Raw genomic sequence first — 14973 nt, 5'->3', positions numbered from 1 at the left:
TGTTGACCAAGTATATGCGTGAGGCTGCTGCGTCTCCTTTGTAACATCGCCATATTGTAAAGGGAGCTCGAAAAGAAAGCCTCCGAAAATTGCTGACGGTCGATGCTTGTTTAAAAAATCTTGGCGTTTGCACATTTTCATTTTGGATTCTTCTGCCGTCAGTGTTTCATGAAGACACGCTCGGATTTTTTATTGGACGATTAACACCAATTTTTTGTGGAAATATAGACTGGATAGGAAGAGAATCAGATCAAACAATGAAGCGGCAAGTATTACTGGCGTTGTTGTCTCTTTTCCTCATCAACTCGGCGATCGGACAAATAAGCTACTCTATTCCAGAGGAAATGCCAAAGGGGTCCCTGGTGGGAAATATCGCACATGACTTAGGTTTAAATACGAAACGTTTTATATCGGGTAAAGCAAAGATTCATACCAGGAACAGTTTGGAGTACATGGAGCTGAACAGAGAAAGAGGATTGCTCTTTGTAAAGGAAAAAATCGACAGAGAGGCGCTTTGCACAGAGGTTACGGTTTGTAGTCTAGACTTTCAGATAATTTTGGAGAATCCTATAGAATTTTACACCGTTACTGTTCAGATTACAGATGTTAATGATAATGCACCGACATTTGAAAAAAGCGAGATGAATTTTAAAATAAGTGAATCAGCAACACCAGGAGTAAAATTTGTCCTAGAGAGGGCTGAGGATAATGATGTTGGAGTCAATGGAGTTCAAAAATACGAATTGAAGCCAAGCGATAATTTTGCTTTGAAGCTGCACAATAATCCACATGATAAGAAAAATGTGGAGATGGTGTTACAGAAGCCTTTAGACAGAGAGACAGAGGAGCAGATAAATCTAGTACTGACCGCTATAGATGGAGGAGATCCACAAATGTCGGGAACGATGCTTATTGTAATAACAGTTTTAGACGCAAACGATAATGCTCCACGTTTTACACAGCAAACGTACAAGGCAGCACTTACTGAAAACTCACCTATAGGCACTGTTGTTGCTTCTGTAACAGCGTCAGATGCAGATCAAGGTTCTTACGGCAAAATAACATACTCAATCACAAGTACGCAAGCAAACGTTAGGAAAATATTTGAGATAAACGAGGAAATCGGAGAGGTATCTCTAATTGGAAATATTGACTTTGAAAAAAACAAGTTATTTGAAATTATTATAGGTGCTACAGATGATGGAGGACTTACTGATTCCTGTAAGCTAATTATTGAAGTGCAAGATATTAATGACAATAAACCTGAAATTAGCATAATGTCAAAGTCAAATGTTATATCAGAGGATGCTGTAGTAAATACAGTTGTAACAGTGATAAATATTGAGGACAATGACTCTGGAGAAAACGGGAAAGTGAAATGCTTTTTTACTGAAAATATGCCATTTGTTCTGAAAATGTCAGCGAATAATTTTTACAGTTTAGTGACAGACAGTGAATTAGATAGAGAAACATATTCTGAGTATAATATCACAGTAATTTGCTCTGATGAAGGCGTACCCTCGCTCTCTAGCAGTGTCACTCTTACATTACAGATCTCTGATGTGAATGATAACGCACCTGTCTTTGAAAGGAGCTCATATGAGGCCTACATTGTAGAAAACAACACACCAGGTGTGTCTATATTTACTGTGAAGGCTACAGATAACGACTGGAATCAAAATGCCCGTGTTTCTTACATACTGGAGGACTCCTCTGTTAACGGAGTGCCAGTCTCCTCACATGTCTCCGTCAGTGCTGATAGTGGAGTCATCCATGCAGTGCGATCTTTTGACTACGAACAGATCAAACATTTCCATTTCCGCATCAGAGCACAGGATGGAGGCTCTCCTCCTCTCAGTAGCAATGTGACAGTGAAAATCCTGATCCAGGACCAGAATGATAACCCCCCTCAGGTTTTGTACCCAGTCCAGACTGGAGGCTCCATGGTGGCTGAAATGGTGCCTCGTTCAGCAGATGTGGGCTACCTGGTGACTAAAGTGGTGGCTGTGGATGTGGACTCTGGACAGAATGCCTGGCTCTCCTATAAACTCCAGAAAGCCACAGACAGAGCGCTGTTTGAAGTGGGCTTACAGAATGGAGAAATAAGAACTATCCGTCAGGTGACTGATAAAGATGCTGTGAAACAAAGACTGACTGTCATAGTGGAGGACAACGGGCAGCCCTCTCGTTCAGCTACAGTCATTGTTAACGTGGCGGTGGCGGACAGCTTCCCTGAAGTCTTGTCGGAGTTCACTGACTTTCCACACGATAAGGAATACAATGACAACCTGACTTTTTACTTAGTGTTGGCTCTGGCTGTGGTTTCCTTCCTCTTCATCACGTGTTTAGTGGTTATTATATCAGTGAAGATCTACAGATGGAGACAGTCTCGCATCCTGTATCACTCCAGCCTCCCTGTGATTCCATATTATCCACCTCGTTACTCCGACACTATGGGAACAGGAACTCTGCCACACGTTTACAATTACGACGTGTGCAGGACGACTGACTCCAGAAAGAGTGACTGTAAATTTGGTGGAGCTGGTAGTCAAAATATGTTAATAATGGATCCGAGTACTACAGGGACGATGCAGCGGCTGCAGAGTGAGAAGCACATCTTGGATGAACCTGACTCCCCAGTAGAGGTTAGTTTGCGATAACAGTCACTTACATTATCTGGAATTATGTTGTTTACCTCATATTTTGTTTGATTCCAGTACAATTATTTTTAGTTTTACAATATTTTGTAAAGGTGTTTTAACTATACTTTATGCCTATAAATGGTAACAGGTAGGCAGGCACACGGACAGGTTGGCTTTGAGTATTTATTATGCTTGTACTAAATAGTTTAGTCTTTATTCATTTACAACTTGTTCGTATGAAAATCACAGACAACAGTTGAAGTAAACAGCAACGTAACCAAATTACTTAAATTGTTTCCAGTTTTCCATAATATTTAGGAGTTATTTAATTGATTTGCTTGTATTTTTCTTTTTCTTTTATTTTTTTTTTACTTATCTCTTTGTGAAAATGTTTTGCCCTTCTCAAAAGCAGTTTGTTGTTAGACTCCCTACATCTTCCCATTTTAATACCATCTAAGATAAATCAAAGGATTATCATGTTGAAGGATCGCTTATTTTAAATTTAGTCAACTTTTTTTTATTTTATTGTATGTACGTTTTTTCATTTTCATAGGTTTGTTTGATTATCTAGTAGATGCAAATGCTGAATGCCTTAACAGATATTCTGGGTTTAAAGATGACATTCATAATTTATGACGGTCTCTGGCAGTCATAATTATAGTGACTGTTCAGGACCGATCGGTTTCAGAACCATGGTCAGTTCTTTATCCGTCTCAGCTTTGGTAGTATGTACTTTCTTCCTTTCTTTTTTGTGTTTTTTGTTTCATACTCATGCTATCAGTTGTCATATTTTATGAGAAGTTTATGATGCTGTTTTGAGTGATTGAACCTTTCTACCTGCGCCACTGAGTTAGGCCACTGAGTTGAACAAAGATGAAATGCAGTTAATGCCTACTTTTTTAAACTCTTACCATTTATCTTCAGACTTGTAAACAAACATGATTTCTGACGAAAGCCTTTGATATTAAAAACTTTATTCATAACAACTATATAAGCATTTAATAATCATCGTTTTCTTTATAATTTGAACCCATTAAAAATTAAATGTTTTTTTTTTTTTGTAGTCTGCAGTTTTTCTATACAGACTCTTAGGGCCGCTGTTGACCAGAGTGTAGAAAACTGACATTACGTCTATTTCAGCACCTCCTCTGCTCCCTCCGCATGATAAAGAAAGGACTGAACAGAAGAGAAAGAGGCGCTCCGTTTCTGTGCATCGTCTTAGAAAGAACCGTGGTATTTTGAACTCATTTTTCGTGTGGACTATCACACAGTAGGGGCAATTCACATTGGATTTGATCCCCGTTTTACTGAATATAAAAATACCGAACTTGTGTCACGAATGTTCGCAGGACAATGGCAAGGCAAGTAACGCTGTTTCTGTTTACGTTCTCTCTCGGTTCGGTTATCGGGCAGGTCAGCTACACTATTTCTGAAGAATTGCCAAAAGGATCTTTGATTGGTAGTATAGCTCACGATTTAGGCTTGGAGGCGCAGCGTTTTATTTCTGGCAAAGCTCGGATTTATACCCGAGACGGCAGTGAGTACGTGGAGCTCAGCAGAGAAAGAGGACTCCTCCTCGTTAGGGAGAGAATCGACAGAGAGACGCTCTGCAAACAGACGACGCCCTGTGCTTTGCACTTTCAGATAATACTAGAAAACCCGATGGAATTTTATACAGTAACAATCCAGATCGCAGATATTAATGACAATGCACCAGTGTTCAAGGAAAATGAGGTCGTTTTCAAAATAAGCGAATCAGCAGCAATTGGAGCAACATTCGTTCTGGAAAAAGCTGTAGATCTTGATGTTGGAATTAATAGCGTTCGTGGATACGAACTACAGCCGACGAATAATTTTGCTCTAAAGCTTTATAATAATCAACCGGATAAAAATGTGGAAATGGTGTTGCAGAGGCCTTTAGACAGAGAGAAAGAGGAGCAGATAAATCTGGTCTTGACGGCTGTAGACGGAGGAGAACCGCAGATGTCAGGTACGATGCTGATTGTGATTACAGTTGTAGACGCGAATGATAATGCTCCAGTATTTACGCAAAAAACATATAAGGCTACTGTTACCGAAAACTCACCCAGAGGGACAGTTGTCGTAACTGTTACAGCATCAGATGCAGATCAAGGTTCCAACAGTAAAATAACATACTCTATTACTTCGAGAAATGACGACGAAAGTAGAATATTCGACATAAATAAAGAAAACGGTGAGGTTATGTTAACTGGTAATCTTGATTTTGAAGAGTCGAGAAATTATCAACTTAATCTTGTAGCGAGTGACGATGGTGGACTTACTGATTCGTCAAAATTGATTGTTGACGTTCAAGACACAAATGACAACACTCCGGAAATTAACATAATGTCAAAGTCAAACGTAATTCCAGAGAACGCTGACCTAAATACCGTTGTTACCATGATAAATATTGAGGACAGAGACGCAGGAGAAAATGGGAAGGTGCATTGTTACACTAGTCAAAATATACCATTTATGCTGAAGTCATCAACGAGTAATTTCTACAGTTTAGTGACAGACAGTGAGTTAGACAGAGAGAGCGCCTCAGAGTATAATATCACACTGACCTGTTCTGATGAAGGTGTGCCCTCCCTCTCCAGCAGCGTAACTCTCACTTTGCAGATATCTGATGTGAATGACAACGCACCTGTATTTCAGAGGAGCTCATATGAGGGCTACATTGTAGAAAACAACACACCAGGTCTGTCTATATTTATTGTGAAAGCCAAAGACGCTGATTGGAATCAAAATGCCCGTGTTTCTTACATATTGGAGGAGTCCTCTATTAACGGAGTGCCAGTCTCCTCATATGTATCTGTTAGTGCTGATAGTGGAGTCATCCATGCAGTTCGCGCTTTTGACTACGAACAGATCAAAGATTTTCAATTCTGCATCAAAGCGCAGGATGGAGGCTCTCCTCCTCTCAGCAGCAACGTGACTGTGAAAATCCTGATCCAGGACCAGAATGATAACCCCCCTCAGGTTCTGTATCCAATCCAGACTGGTGGCTCCATGGTGGCTGAAATGGTGCCTCGTTCAGCAGATGTGGGCTACCTGGTGACTAAAGTGGTGGCTGTGGATGTGGACTCTGGACAGAATGCCTGGCTCTCCTATAAAATCCAGAAAGCCACAGACAGAGCGCTGTTTGAAGTGGGCTTACAGAATGGAGAAATAAGAACTATCCGACAGGTGACTGATAAAGATGCTGTGAAACAAAGACTGACTGTCATAGTGGAGGACAACGGGCAGCCCTCTCGTTCAGCTACAGTCATTGTTAACGTGGCGGTGGCGGACAGCTTCCCTGAAGTCTTGTCGGAGTTCACTGACTTTCCACACGATAAGGAATACAATGACAACCTGACTTTTTACTTAGTGTTGGCTCTGGCTGTGGTTTCCTTCCTCTTCATCACGTGTTTAGTGGTTATTATATCAGTGAAGATCTACAGATGGAGACAGTCTCGCATCCTGTATCACTCCAGCCTCCCTGTGATTCCATATTATCCACCTCGTTACTCAGACACTTTGGGAACAGGAACTCTGCCACACGTGTACAATTACGAGGTGTGCAGGACGACTGACTCCAGAAAGAGTGACTGCAAGTTCGGACGAGTTGATAGTCAGAATGTGTTAATAATGGACCCCAGTTCAACAGCAACGATGCAGAGGATACAGAATGAGAAGAACATCCTGGATGAACCTGACTCTCCTCTTGAGGTTGGTTATAATAATCAGCTTCAATTAATTTAATTTCTGCACGTTTCGTTTTCATTTGAATTTTTTTATTTCCTTCTTTTTTGCATAGTTCCAAAGCAATAACGTTTTATTGTTAGTTTATTGAGGTTTTTCTTCTTATTATTTTTTTTTATTTTATTTTCCAGTTTTTCAAGGTTATTTGTTGTACTATAAAGTCTATTTTTTTTTTTTAGTTTAAGTTAGTTGAATTTATAGTCACTATAAGACTTGGTGAAAAAGGCTTAGAGGCAAGCTAAATTTCAGCACCCTGGACAGAAGCGCTAATATTCAGCTAAACTCCTCTCTCTCTCTCTCTCTCTCTCTCTCTCTCTCTCTCTCTCTCTCTCTCTCTCTCTCTCTCTCTCTCTCTCTCTCTCTCTCTCTCTCTCTCTCTCTCTCTCTCTCTCTCTCTCTCTCTCTCTCTCTCTCTCTCTATTTTAAGTAATTATGTATTGTTGATTGATTCACGTTCCTTTTGGTTGGATTGTGTTACCCGTTACTATTTTTGAATAATTTTTGTGATATCTTTACGGAAGTCAGTTCATATTTACTTTACAACTCTTGCAGTTTTGCTCTGTTCACTCTGTGGGCCGCTGTTGGTCAATTTGTTGAGGTTGTAGAAAAGATTTAAAGCAAACCTCTCGTGCCATGTCAGTATTTTAGAGAGGAAATGAAGAGAAGGGCGCTGCTTCGTAAAACTCACAGATCGTATGTTGACGGCTTTAACATCGTGCCACTTCTTCCTATCATCTGGATTTGAATGTGTTTTATTTTATTGTTTCTTCCACTTTCTATTGGCTCTATTTCTTTGTGTAAATTGAGATCTAATCTTTTTTTTTTTTTTTTTTTTTTTTTTAACGGGAGCACAAAGCATTGGACAGAACAATGGAACGGCAAGTACTGTTTTCCATCTTGCTTTGCTGCGTCTATTCAGCTCTAGGTCAGATCAGCTACTCTGTTCCTGAAGAAATGCCAAAGGGATCTGTGGTGGGAAACATCGCAATAGATTTGGGTTTGGATGTGAAAAGATTACAATCGGGTAAAGCTCGCATCTTCACGGGCGAAAGTGCAGAATACGTCGAGCTGAGCAGAGAAAGAGGAGTCCTTCTGGTGAAAGAAAAGATCGACAGAGAGTTGCTCTGCAGACAGAGGACGCCTTGTGCTTTGCATTTGCAGATGATTTTAGAAAAACCCATGGAGCTTTTTCGGATAACAGTCGAGATTACCGACATCAACGACAACAGTCCCAGCTTTAAACATGGCGAGAAGCGTTTTGAAATCAGCGAATCTGCGGTTACGGGCTCTAAATTTGTCTTAGAGAAAGCCGTTGATTTAGACATCGGCAGAAACGGTATAAAAAATTACAACTTAAAACCTACAGATAATTTTGTGTTGAAGGTAGAAAATGAGGCAGATGGAAATAAAAAGGTTGAGATGATTTTACATAAGCCTTTAGACAGAGAGAAAGAGGAAGAGATTTCATTATTGCTAAAAGCTGTAGATGGGGGAGAACCCCAAATGTCTGGTACAGTGAAAATTTATGTGACTGTTCTCGATGTAAATGACAATCCTCCTGTTTTTACACAGTCGGTTTACAAAGCAACCATAGCAGAAAATTCTCAGAAAGGAACCACACTGACAACAGTCAGTGCTTCTGATGCAGATAAGGGAATCAACGGGAAAATTTCCTATGCGTTGTCGTCTTCTATTGATAGTTTGTCTGACATTTTTCAAATAAAAGAAAATGGTGAAGTAATTTTAGTGGGGGAGATTGACTTTGAAAGAGCGAAAAATTACCAAATTGATATTGTAGCTACAGACAGTGGTGGTCTTTCTGACTCGAGTAAAATTATAGTTGATGTTATTGACGTAAATGACAATGACCCTGTTATAAGTATCATGTCAAAATCTGACTTTATTCTAGAAGACTCTCCCCATAATACAGTTATAGTTATGTTTAGCGTCACTGACCCAGATTTCAGTAACAACGGTCGTGTAAATTGCAGAATAAGTGAAAATATACCATTTGCTATTAAAACGTCATCAAATGACTTTTATACCCTTGTAACAGACAATGAATTAGACAGAGAGACAGCCTCTGAGTACAATATCACAGTGACCTGTTCTGATGGAGGAATCCCATCCCTCTCCAGCAGCGTCACTCTCACCTTACAGATCTCTGATGTAAATGACAACTCGCCTGTCTTTGAGAGAAGCTCATATGAGGCCTACATTGTAGAAAACAACACACCAGGTGTGTCTATATTCACAGTGAAAGCTACAGATGCTGATTGGAACCAGAATGCCCGTGTTTCATACATCTTGGAGGACACTTCTGTAAACGGAGTGCCAATATCATCATATGTGTCTGTCAGTGCCGATAGTGGAGTCATCCATGCAGTTCGCTCTCTTGACTATGAGCAGATCAAAGATTTCTATTTTCGCATCAAAGCGCAGGATGGAGGCTCTCCTCCACTCAGCAGCAACGTTACTGTGAAAATTTTGATCCAGGACCAGAATGATAACCCCCCTCAGGTTTTGTACCCAGTCCAGACTGGTGGCTCCATGGTGGCTGAAATGGTGCCTCGGTCAGCAGATGTGGGCTACCTGGTGACTAAAGTGGTGGCTGTGGATGTGGACTCTGGACAGAATGCCTGGCTCTCCTATAAACTCCAGAAAGCCACAGACAGAGCGCTGTTTGAAGTGGGCTTACAGAATGGAGAAATAAGAACTATCCGTCAGGTGACTGATAAAGATGCTGTGAAACAAAGACTGACTGTCATAGTGGAGGACAACGGGCAGCCCTCTCGTTCAGCTACAGTCATGGTTAACGTGGCGGTGGCGGACAGCTTCCCTGAAGTCTTGTCGGAGTTCACTGACTTTCCACACGATAAGGAATACAATGACAACCTGACTTTTTACTTAGTGTTGGCTCTGGTTGTGGTTTCCTTCCTCTTCATCACGTGTTTAGTGGTTATTATATCAGTGAAGATCTACAGGTGGAGACAGTCTCGCATCCTGTATCACTCCAGCCTCCCTGTGATTCCATATTATCCACCTCGTTACTCAGACACTTTGGGAACAGGAACTCTGCCACACGTTTACAATTACGAGGTGTGCAGGACGACTGACTCCAGAAAAAGTGATAGTAAATTTGGCGGAACTGGTAGTCAGAACTTGTTGATAATGGACCCCAGTACTGCAGGGACGATGCAGCGGATACAGAATGAGAAGATCATCCTGGATGAACCCGACTCTCCTCTAGAGGTTAGAGCACAATTACATTACTTGGAATTGTTATTATCAATATCCAGTTGCCATCTGCATGTTCTAGTTTTACAACCACCTTCATTCATAGTTTCCATTAAACTAAATTGTCTTGTGACAGTAACATGCTTCCCCCCCTTCCTTTCCATTACTTTATTTATAGCTCATTTTCAGCATTATAATGGTGTTTTTATCCTAAGTGCAATTTTGGATAAGTTTTGTTGTGACATATGATTGTCTAAACATGTTCATTGGGTAAATATTTGTAGTAATTTTAATGATCAGATCATCAGTATGCTCTACAATTCCTTAATTTTCATAAAAATGTTAATTTACTAACACATTATTTAATATGTACTGTTCACTATTTAAAAATAGTTTTAAGGCTATAGCTCCAAGTGAAATTCATACCACATTTGTTTGAAATAGCAGGCTATAATATGTAGGTAAATATAGATATAAGATATAAAGATGACAAAGTTTTCCACATTAAATTGATATAAAAACGGCCATGGCCTAACTATATGTGGTCTAATCATTTCTGGGATCTCAACGTGCTGTGTTGATATCTTTTTATATTTGAGAAGTTGTTAAAAATATTCAGATTTGTAGCCAAAGCATATGCTTGGATTGTATGCCTTTTTGTCACATTTTATGCGTAATTACATACTGTATGACCATTAAGTATTTCCTTTTTTATGCTGACTTCTTTTTTGGACATCTTGCTTTATCAGCATCTTTAATTTATTCTTCTTACCAGCAAACTGTATTCATAGACTCTTTTTTAGCCTAAAACTCAGTGCTAAATATGGCTTTTCATACAAACACAACTTAGCCTGAACTTTTAAGCTCGTTATACTAAAGATTATTTTTAAGTATTCTAACTCAAGTATAGCTTACTGCTCTACCTGGGTCATTTGAGACAAGCTTTCCTTTGTTTCAAAAAATTAATCCGTCCTTCTTATCCATCTATTTCCTGTACATCCTTTTTTTTTTTAGCAAAGTTGTGGGGTTTCTTATGTCCAGTGATCATTAGGCGACATACATGGTACACCCCAACACACTGGATAAACCCAGGGAATCTCCACATATGCATGGAGAAGAACAGATTAACTCTGTGCAGACAGACCCCGGGGCAGAAGTTAAATACAGAATCTTCTTGCTGTGAGACAAGAATGTCTCAGTGCTAACCACTGTACCACTGCACAGACCTCTTTTAGAAAAAAAGAAATTGGCATAGCAATAACTAGTCTTAGTTTCTCATTGATAAATCTCTAAAGATGTTATTAAAATTAAAAGCATCAACAAAAGGGAGACAGTTCTGAGAAATTTATAACCTGACAAAAAATATTGTTTTCATCATTTTTATCAAGCTACTGTGTGCTTCTACAAGTCATTGTTTTAAAAACTCTGTTCTGTTTATTTTCAGTTGTGTCCACTTGGAATCTATTTTTTTATGGCTGAAAAAGCAACCATGTGATCTGTTGTACTAAAAGTAGTCAACACCTTTCGACTTTAGGGCAATCAGCAAGATATTTTTCTCATATATATATATATATATATATATTATTTTTTTTTTATTCAGATGTTCTTTAAAAAAATAATATATTTACCAAATGATCAATTTGGTGTTTATGTCCACACCTATTTTAGATTATTTATTCTTAAATAACTTAGTTACTTCAAACAGCAAAAACAGCTTGTATTAACTTGCCGTGGCGGAAAGATTGGGTAATTTTTGATACATGACGTGTCTGTATACGATCTCAAAAAATCCCAGAATGAACCAAATAATTGTACTTTTTCACTTTTTCTAATTTATATGCAAGATAAACACTTTTCTGTATCAACTACCTCAAGATCTCTTTTTCTTTCTAATGAATTTTGCGCGAGGTATTATTTTACTATAATGTGTTCAATGTACTTAAATCCCTTATATGTAGTGTTAAATGGTAAACGGAGAATGAATAGTTAAGAATATATATAATTTAGAGTTACAAGAAAATTATATGCTGTAATATGAGTTTACCCTTTTCAAAAGTTGGATTTTATGAAATCCCCTTTTATTAATATGATGCCCGGTATTATTAAGTACCGTGTAGTATTTTCATCTTAACAGTTTAAAGTTGAATTGTAGTTTCATTTCCGGTCTGCTCCTGCAAAGTCTGGTTCTCTGCAGTGCACGACTTTGTACTCTCAGCGCCGCTGTTGGCTCATGCAGCGATGTCTTCCCTCGTTTTGATGCCCTAAACAGAGAAAGATTTATTCACATAGCCCACAACCGTTCAACAAAAGGGACAGCGATCATCTCGCTGCAGTTTCTGCATATATTTGGGAACGGAAAATATCAAAATATAACATCCTCTGCTGGACTATCTTATATTCGGGGAAACTTGACGTTTTTGGAATTAAGAGACATTATTTTTTTAGGATTTAACGAGGATATATCATGTTGGAAAGAACAATGAGATGGCAAGTATGGTTGTTTGTTGTAATTTTTTCGCTCGGCTGTGTAGCAGGGCAGGCCACTTACTCTATTCCAGAGGAAATGTCAAAAGGTTCCCTTGTTGGCAACATAGCTCATGATTTAGGGTTAGACGTGAAGAGACTGAAGTCCGGCAGAGCCAGAATATATACAGAAGATAAAGCAGAATACATCGAGCTAAACACAGACAGAGGACTCCTGGTAGTCAAAGAAAGAATCGACAGAGAGACGCTGTGCGGACAGACAACGCCTTGTGCTTTACATCTGCAAATTACACTCGAAGACCCGATTGAATTTTATTCTGTTAATGTCGAAATTAATGACATAAACGACAATGTGCCCACCTTTAAGAAGGAAGAGATGAAATTTAGAATCAGCGAGTCGGCTGTGATTGGAGCAAAATTTGTATTAGAGAGAGCGATGGATCTAGATGTGGGTGTGAATGGGCTGCAGAGTTATTCCCTTAAACCAACGGACAATTTTGTTTTGAAGCTCAACAGCCAACAAGATGGCAGCAAAAAGGTGGAGATGGTTTTGCAAAAGCAACTCGATAGAGAGGCGCAGGATCACATCGCATTAACTCTTACTGCCAGTGATGGCGGAGAGCCTCAGCTGTCAGGAACAATGCGGGTGGAAATTGTTGTGTTAGATGCCAATGACAATGCTCCAGTTTTTACACAAGAAACCTATAAAGTTACTGTTATGGAAACTGCTCCGATAGGTACTATTTTGAGTACAGTTCGTGCAGTAGATGCAGATGAAGGTTCAAATGGAAAAGTGGCGTATTCGATAACAAACACCTTAGATGACGTGCCAAATTTATTTCAAGTAGGGGAAGAAAGCGGCGTTGTATCTTTAATTGGAAACTTAGATTACGAAAAGACACCGCGCTATGAAATACACGTACAAGCCGGTGATGACGGGGGCCTGACAGATTCATGCAAGATTATTGTTGAAGTTACCGATACAAACGATAACAAACCTTCTATAAATGTTATGTCTAAAACAAAATCGGTAACAGAAAATTCCAAACCAGGTACGGTGGTTACGATAATTAATGTTCAAGATACTGACGCTGGAGAAAACGGAAATGTTGAGTGTAGCATTGAGGAAAACATGCCGTTTTTGATAAAAGCAACTTCAAAGAAATTTTATAGTTTAGTGACAGACAGTGAATTAGACAGAGAGATAGCCTCTAATTATAATATCACACTGACCTGCTCTGATAAAGGAGTACCCTCCCTCTCCAGCAGCGTCACTCTAACATTGGAGATCTCTGATGTAAATGACAACACACCTGTCTTTGAGAGGAGCTCATATGAGGCATACATTATAGAAAACAACACACCAGGTGTGTCTATATTTACAGTGACAGCCACAGACGCTGATTGGAATCAAAACGCCCGTGTTTCTTACATACTGGAGGACTCCTCAATTAACGGAGTGCCAGTCTCCTCATATGTATCTGTCAGTGCTGATAGCGGAGTCATCCATGCAGTTCGCTCTCTTGACTACGAGCAGATCAAAGATTTCCAGTTTATCGTTAAAGCGCAGGATGGAGGCTCTCCTCCGCTGAGTAGCAACGTGACTGTCAAAATCCTGATCCAGGATCAGAACGATAATCCACCTCAGGTTCTGTACCCAGTCCAGACTGGTGGCTCCATGGTGGCTGAAATGGTGCCTCGCTCAGCAGATGTGGGCTACCTGGTGACTAAAGTGGTGGCTGTGGATGTGGACTCTGGACAGAATGCCTGGCTCTCCTATAAACTCCAGAAAGCCACAGACAGAGCGCTGTTTGAAGTGGGCTTACAGAATGGAGAAATAAGAACTATCCGACAGGTGACTGATAAAGATGCTGTGAAACAAAGACTGACTGTCATAGTGGAGGACAACGGGCAGCCCTCTCGTTCAGCTACAGTCATTGTTAACGTTGCGGTGGCGGACAGCTTCCCTGAAGTCTTGTCGGAGTTCACTGATTTTCCACACGATAAGGAATACAATGACAACCTGACTTTTTACTTAGTCTTGGCTCTGGCTGTGGTTTCCTTCCTCTTCATCACGTGTTTAGTGGTTATTATATCAGTGAAGATCTACAGATGGAGACAGTCTCGCATCCTGTATCACTCCAGCCTCCCTGTGATTCCATATTATCCACCTCGTTACTCAGACACTTTGGGAACAGGAACTCTGCCACACGTTTACAATTACGAGGTGTGCAGGACGACTGACTCCAGAAAGAGTGACTGTAAGTTCGGAGGAGCTGGTAGTCAGAACATGTTGATAATGGATCCCAGTTCCACAGGGACGATGCAGAGGATACAGAATGAGAAGAACATCCTGGATGAACCTGACTCTCCTCTAGAGGTTAGAATACTTTGATTTATTTAGTCCTTCTTATGCTTTATATCCCTTCCACATATTTAAATTGTAAATGCCCTGTACTTGTGTAGCACTTTATCTAGTCCAGAGAAACCCCAAAACTCTTTACACTACACGCAGTCTTTCACACATTGACGCACACATTAACATTTATAGATTAAACGAAATCGTTTACCTCTATAAATGAATTCTTCTTCTTTGGTATCAAAACAAAAAAGTTTTATTTAACAATTAGTTTAAGAGGAGTAAAAATGAAGCATTATTTGTTCTTACTTTGTATTATCGCACATTCCTACGTATGTTTTTTTAAGTCAAATGCAAATGTCCTCGTTTTCGTTTTTTCTCTTACGTCTTTTATTCATTATTACTTCCATGTTAGTCAACAGCAAGTTTTTATTTTGTTAGTTTTTGTGGAACACGTATATTTTATTTTACTTTTTTATCAAT

At 39.6% G+C, this 14973-nt stretch overlaps 5 protein-coding genes across 6 annotated transcripts in view; all 5 read left to right on the top strand.

Moving 5' to 3' along the window:
* LOC106924627 (protocadherin gamma-C5-like) overlaps positions 1-14973 on the top strand; it is a 128120-nt gene that overhangs the window by 21644 nt on the left and 91503 nt on the right. The gene's annotated exons all lie outside the window — the stretch shown is intronic.
* On the top strand, positions 175-2684 carry LOC106924647 (protocadherin gamma-A2-like). The gene has a single exon (XM_088009570.1). It carries the CDS (start codon positions 258-260, stop codon positions 2658-2660), a length of 2403 nt encoding a protein of 800 aa, XP_087865696.1. The 5' UTR covers positions 175-257; the 3' UTR covers positions 2661-2684.
* Positions 3994-6828, top strand: LOC106924648 (protocadherin beta-16-like). The gene has a single exon (XM_088009569.1). The coding sequence runs from the start codon at positions 3996-3998 to the stop codon at positions 6408-6410; it is 2415 nt and encodes an 804-aa protein (XP_087865695.1). The 5' UTR covers positions 3994-3995; the 3' UTR covers positions 6411-6828.
* Positions 6918-9896, top strand: LOC148157054 (protocadherin beta-16-like). Its single transcript, XM_088009599.1, has one exon. It carries the CDS (start codon positions 7281-7283, stop codon positions 9894-9896), a length of 2616 nt encoding a protein of 871 aa, XP_087865725.1. The 5' UTR covers positions 6918-7280.
* On the top strand, positions 11240-14534 carry LOC148157053 (protocadherin gamma-A7-like). The gene is made up of 2 exons (XM_088009556.1): positions 11240-12456; positions 13744-14534. The coding sequence occupies exons 1-2, from the start codon at positions 12112-12114 to the stop codon at positions 14524-14526; spliced, it is 1128 nt and encodes a 375-aa protein (XP_087865682.1). The 5' UTR covers positions 11240-12111; the 3' UTR covers positions 14527-14534.

This window comes from Poecilia mexicana, unplaced genomic scaffold (assembly GCF_051168715.1).
Source record: "Poecilia mexicana isolate PSO_F unplaced genomic scaffold, ASM5116871v1 scaffold_10, whole genome shotgun sequence".
NCBI classification, from domain to species: Eukaryota; Metazoa; Chordata; class Actinopteri; order Cyprinodontiformes; family Poeciliidae; genus Poecilia; species Poecilia mexicana.
This window is presented reverse-complemented; position numbering and strand designations above follow the sequence as displayed.

Excerpts from the sequence above, each read along its gene's own strand:
- LOC106924647 (XM_088009570.1), top strand. The coding sequence starts at position 258 with ATGAAGCGGCAAGTATTACTGGCGTTGTTGTCTCTTTTCCTCATCAAC.
- LOC106924648 (XM_088009569.1), top strand. The coding sequence starts at position 3,996 with ATGGCAAGGCAAGTAACGCTGTTTCTGTTTACGTTCTCTCTCGGTTCG.
- LOC148157054 (XM_088009599.1), top strand. The coding sequence starts at position 7,281 with ATGGAACGGCAAGTACTGTTTTCCATCTTGCTTTGCTGCGTCTATTCA.
- LOC148157053 (XM_088009556.1), top strand. The coding sequence starts at position 12,112 with ATGTTGGAAAGAACAATGAGATGGCAAGTATGGTTGTTTGTTGTAATT. Across the intron at positions 12,457-13,743 it reads TTGAATTTTATTCTGTTAAT|ATCCTGATCCAGGATCAGAA; the intron begins GTCGAAATTAAT and ends GTGACTGTCAAA.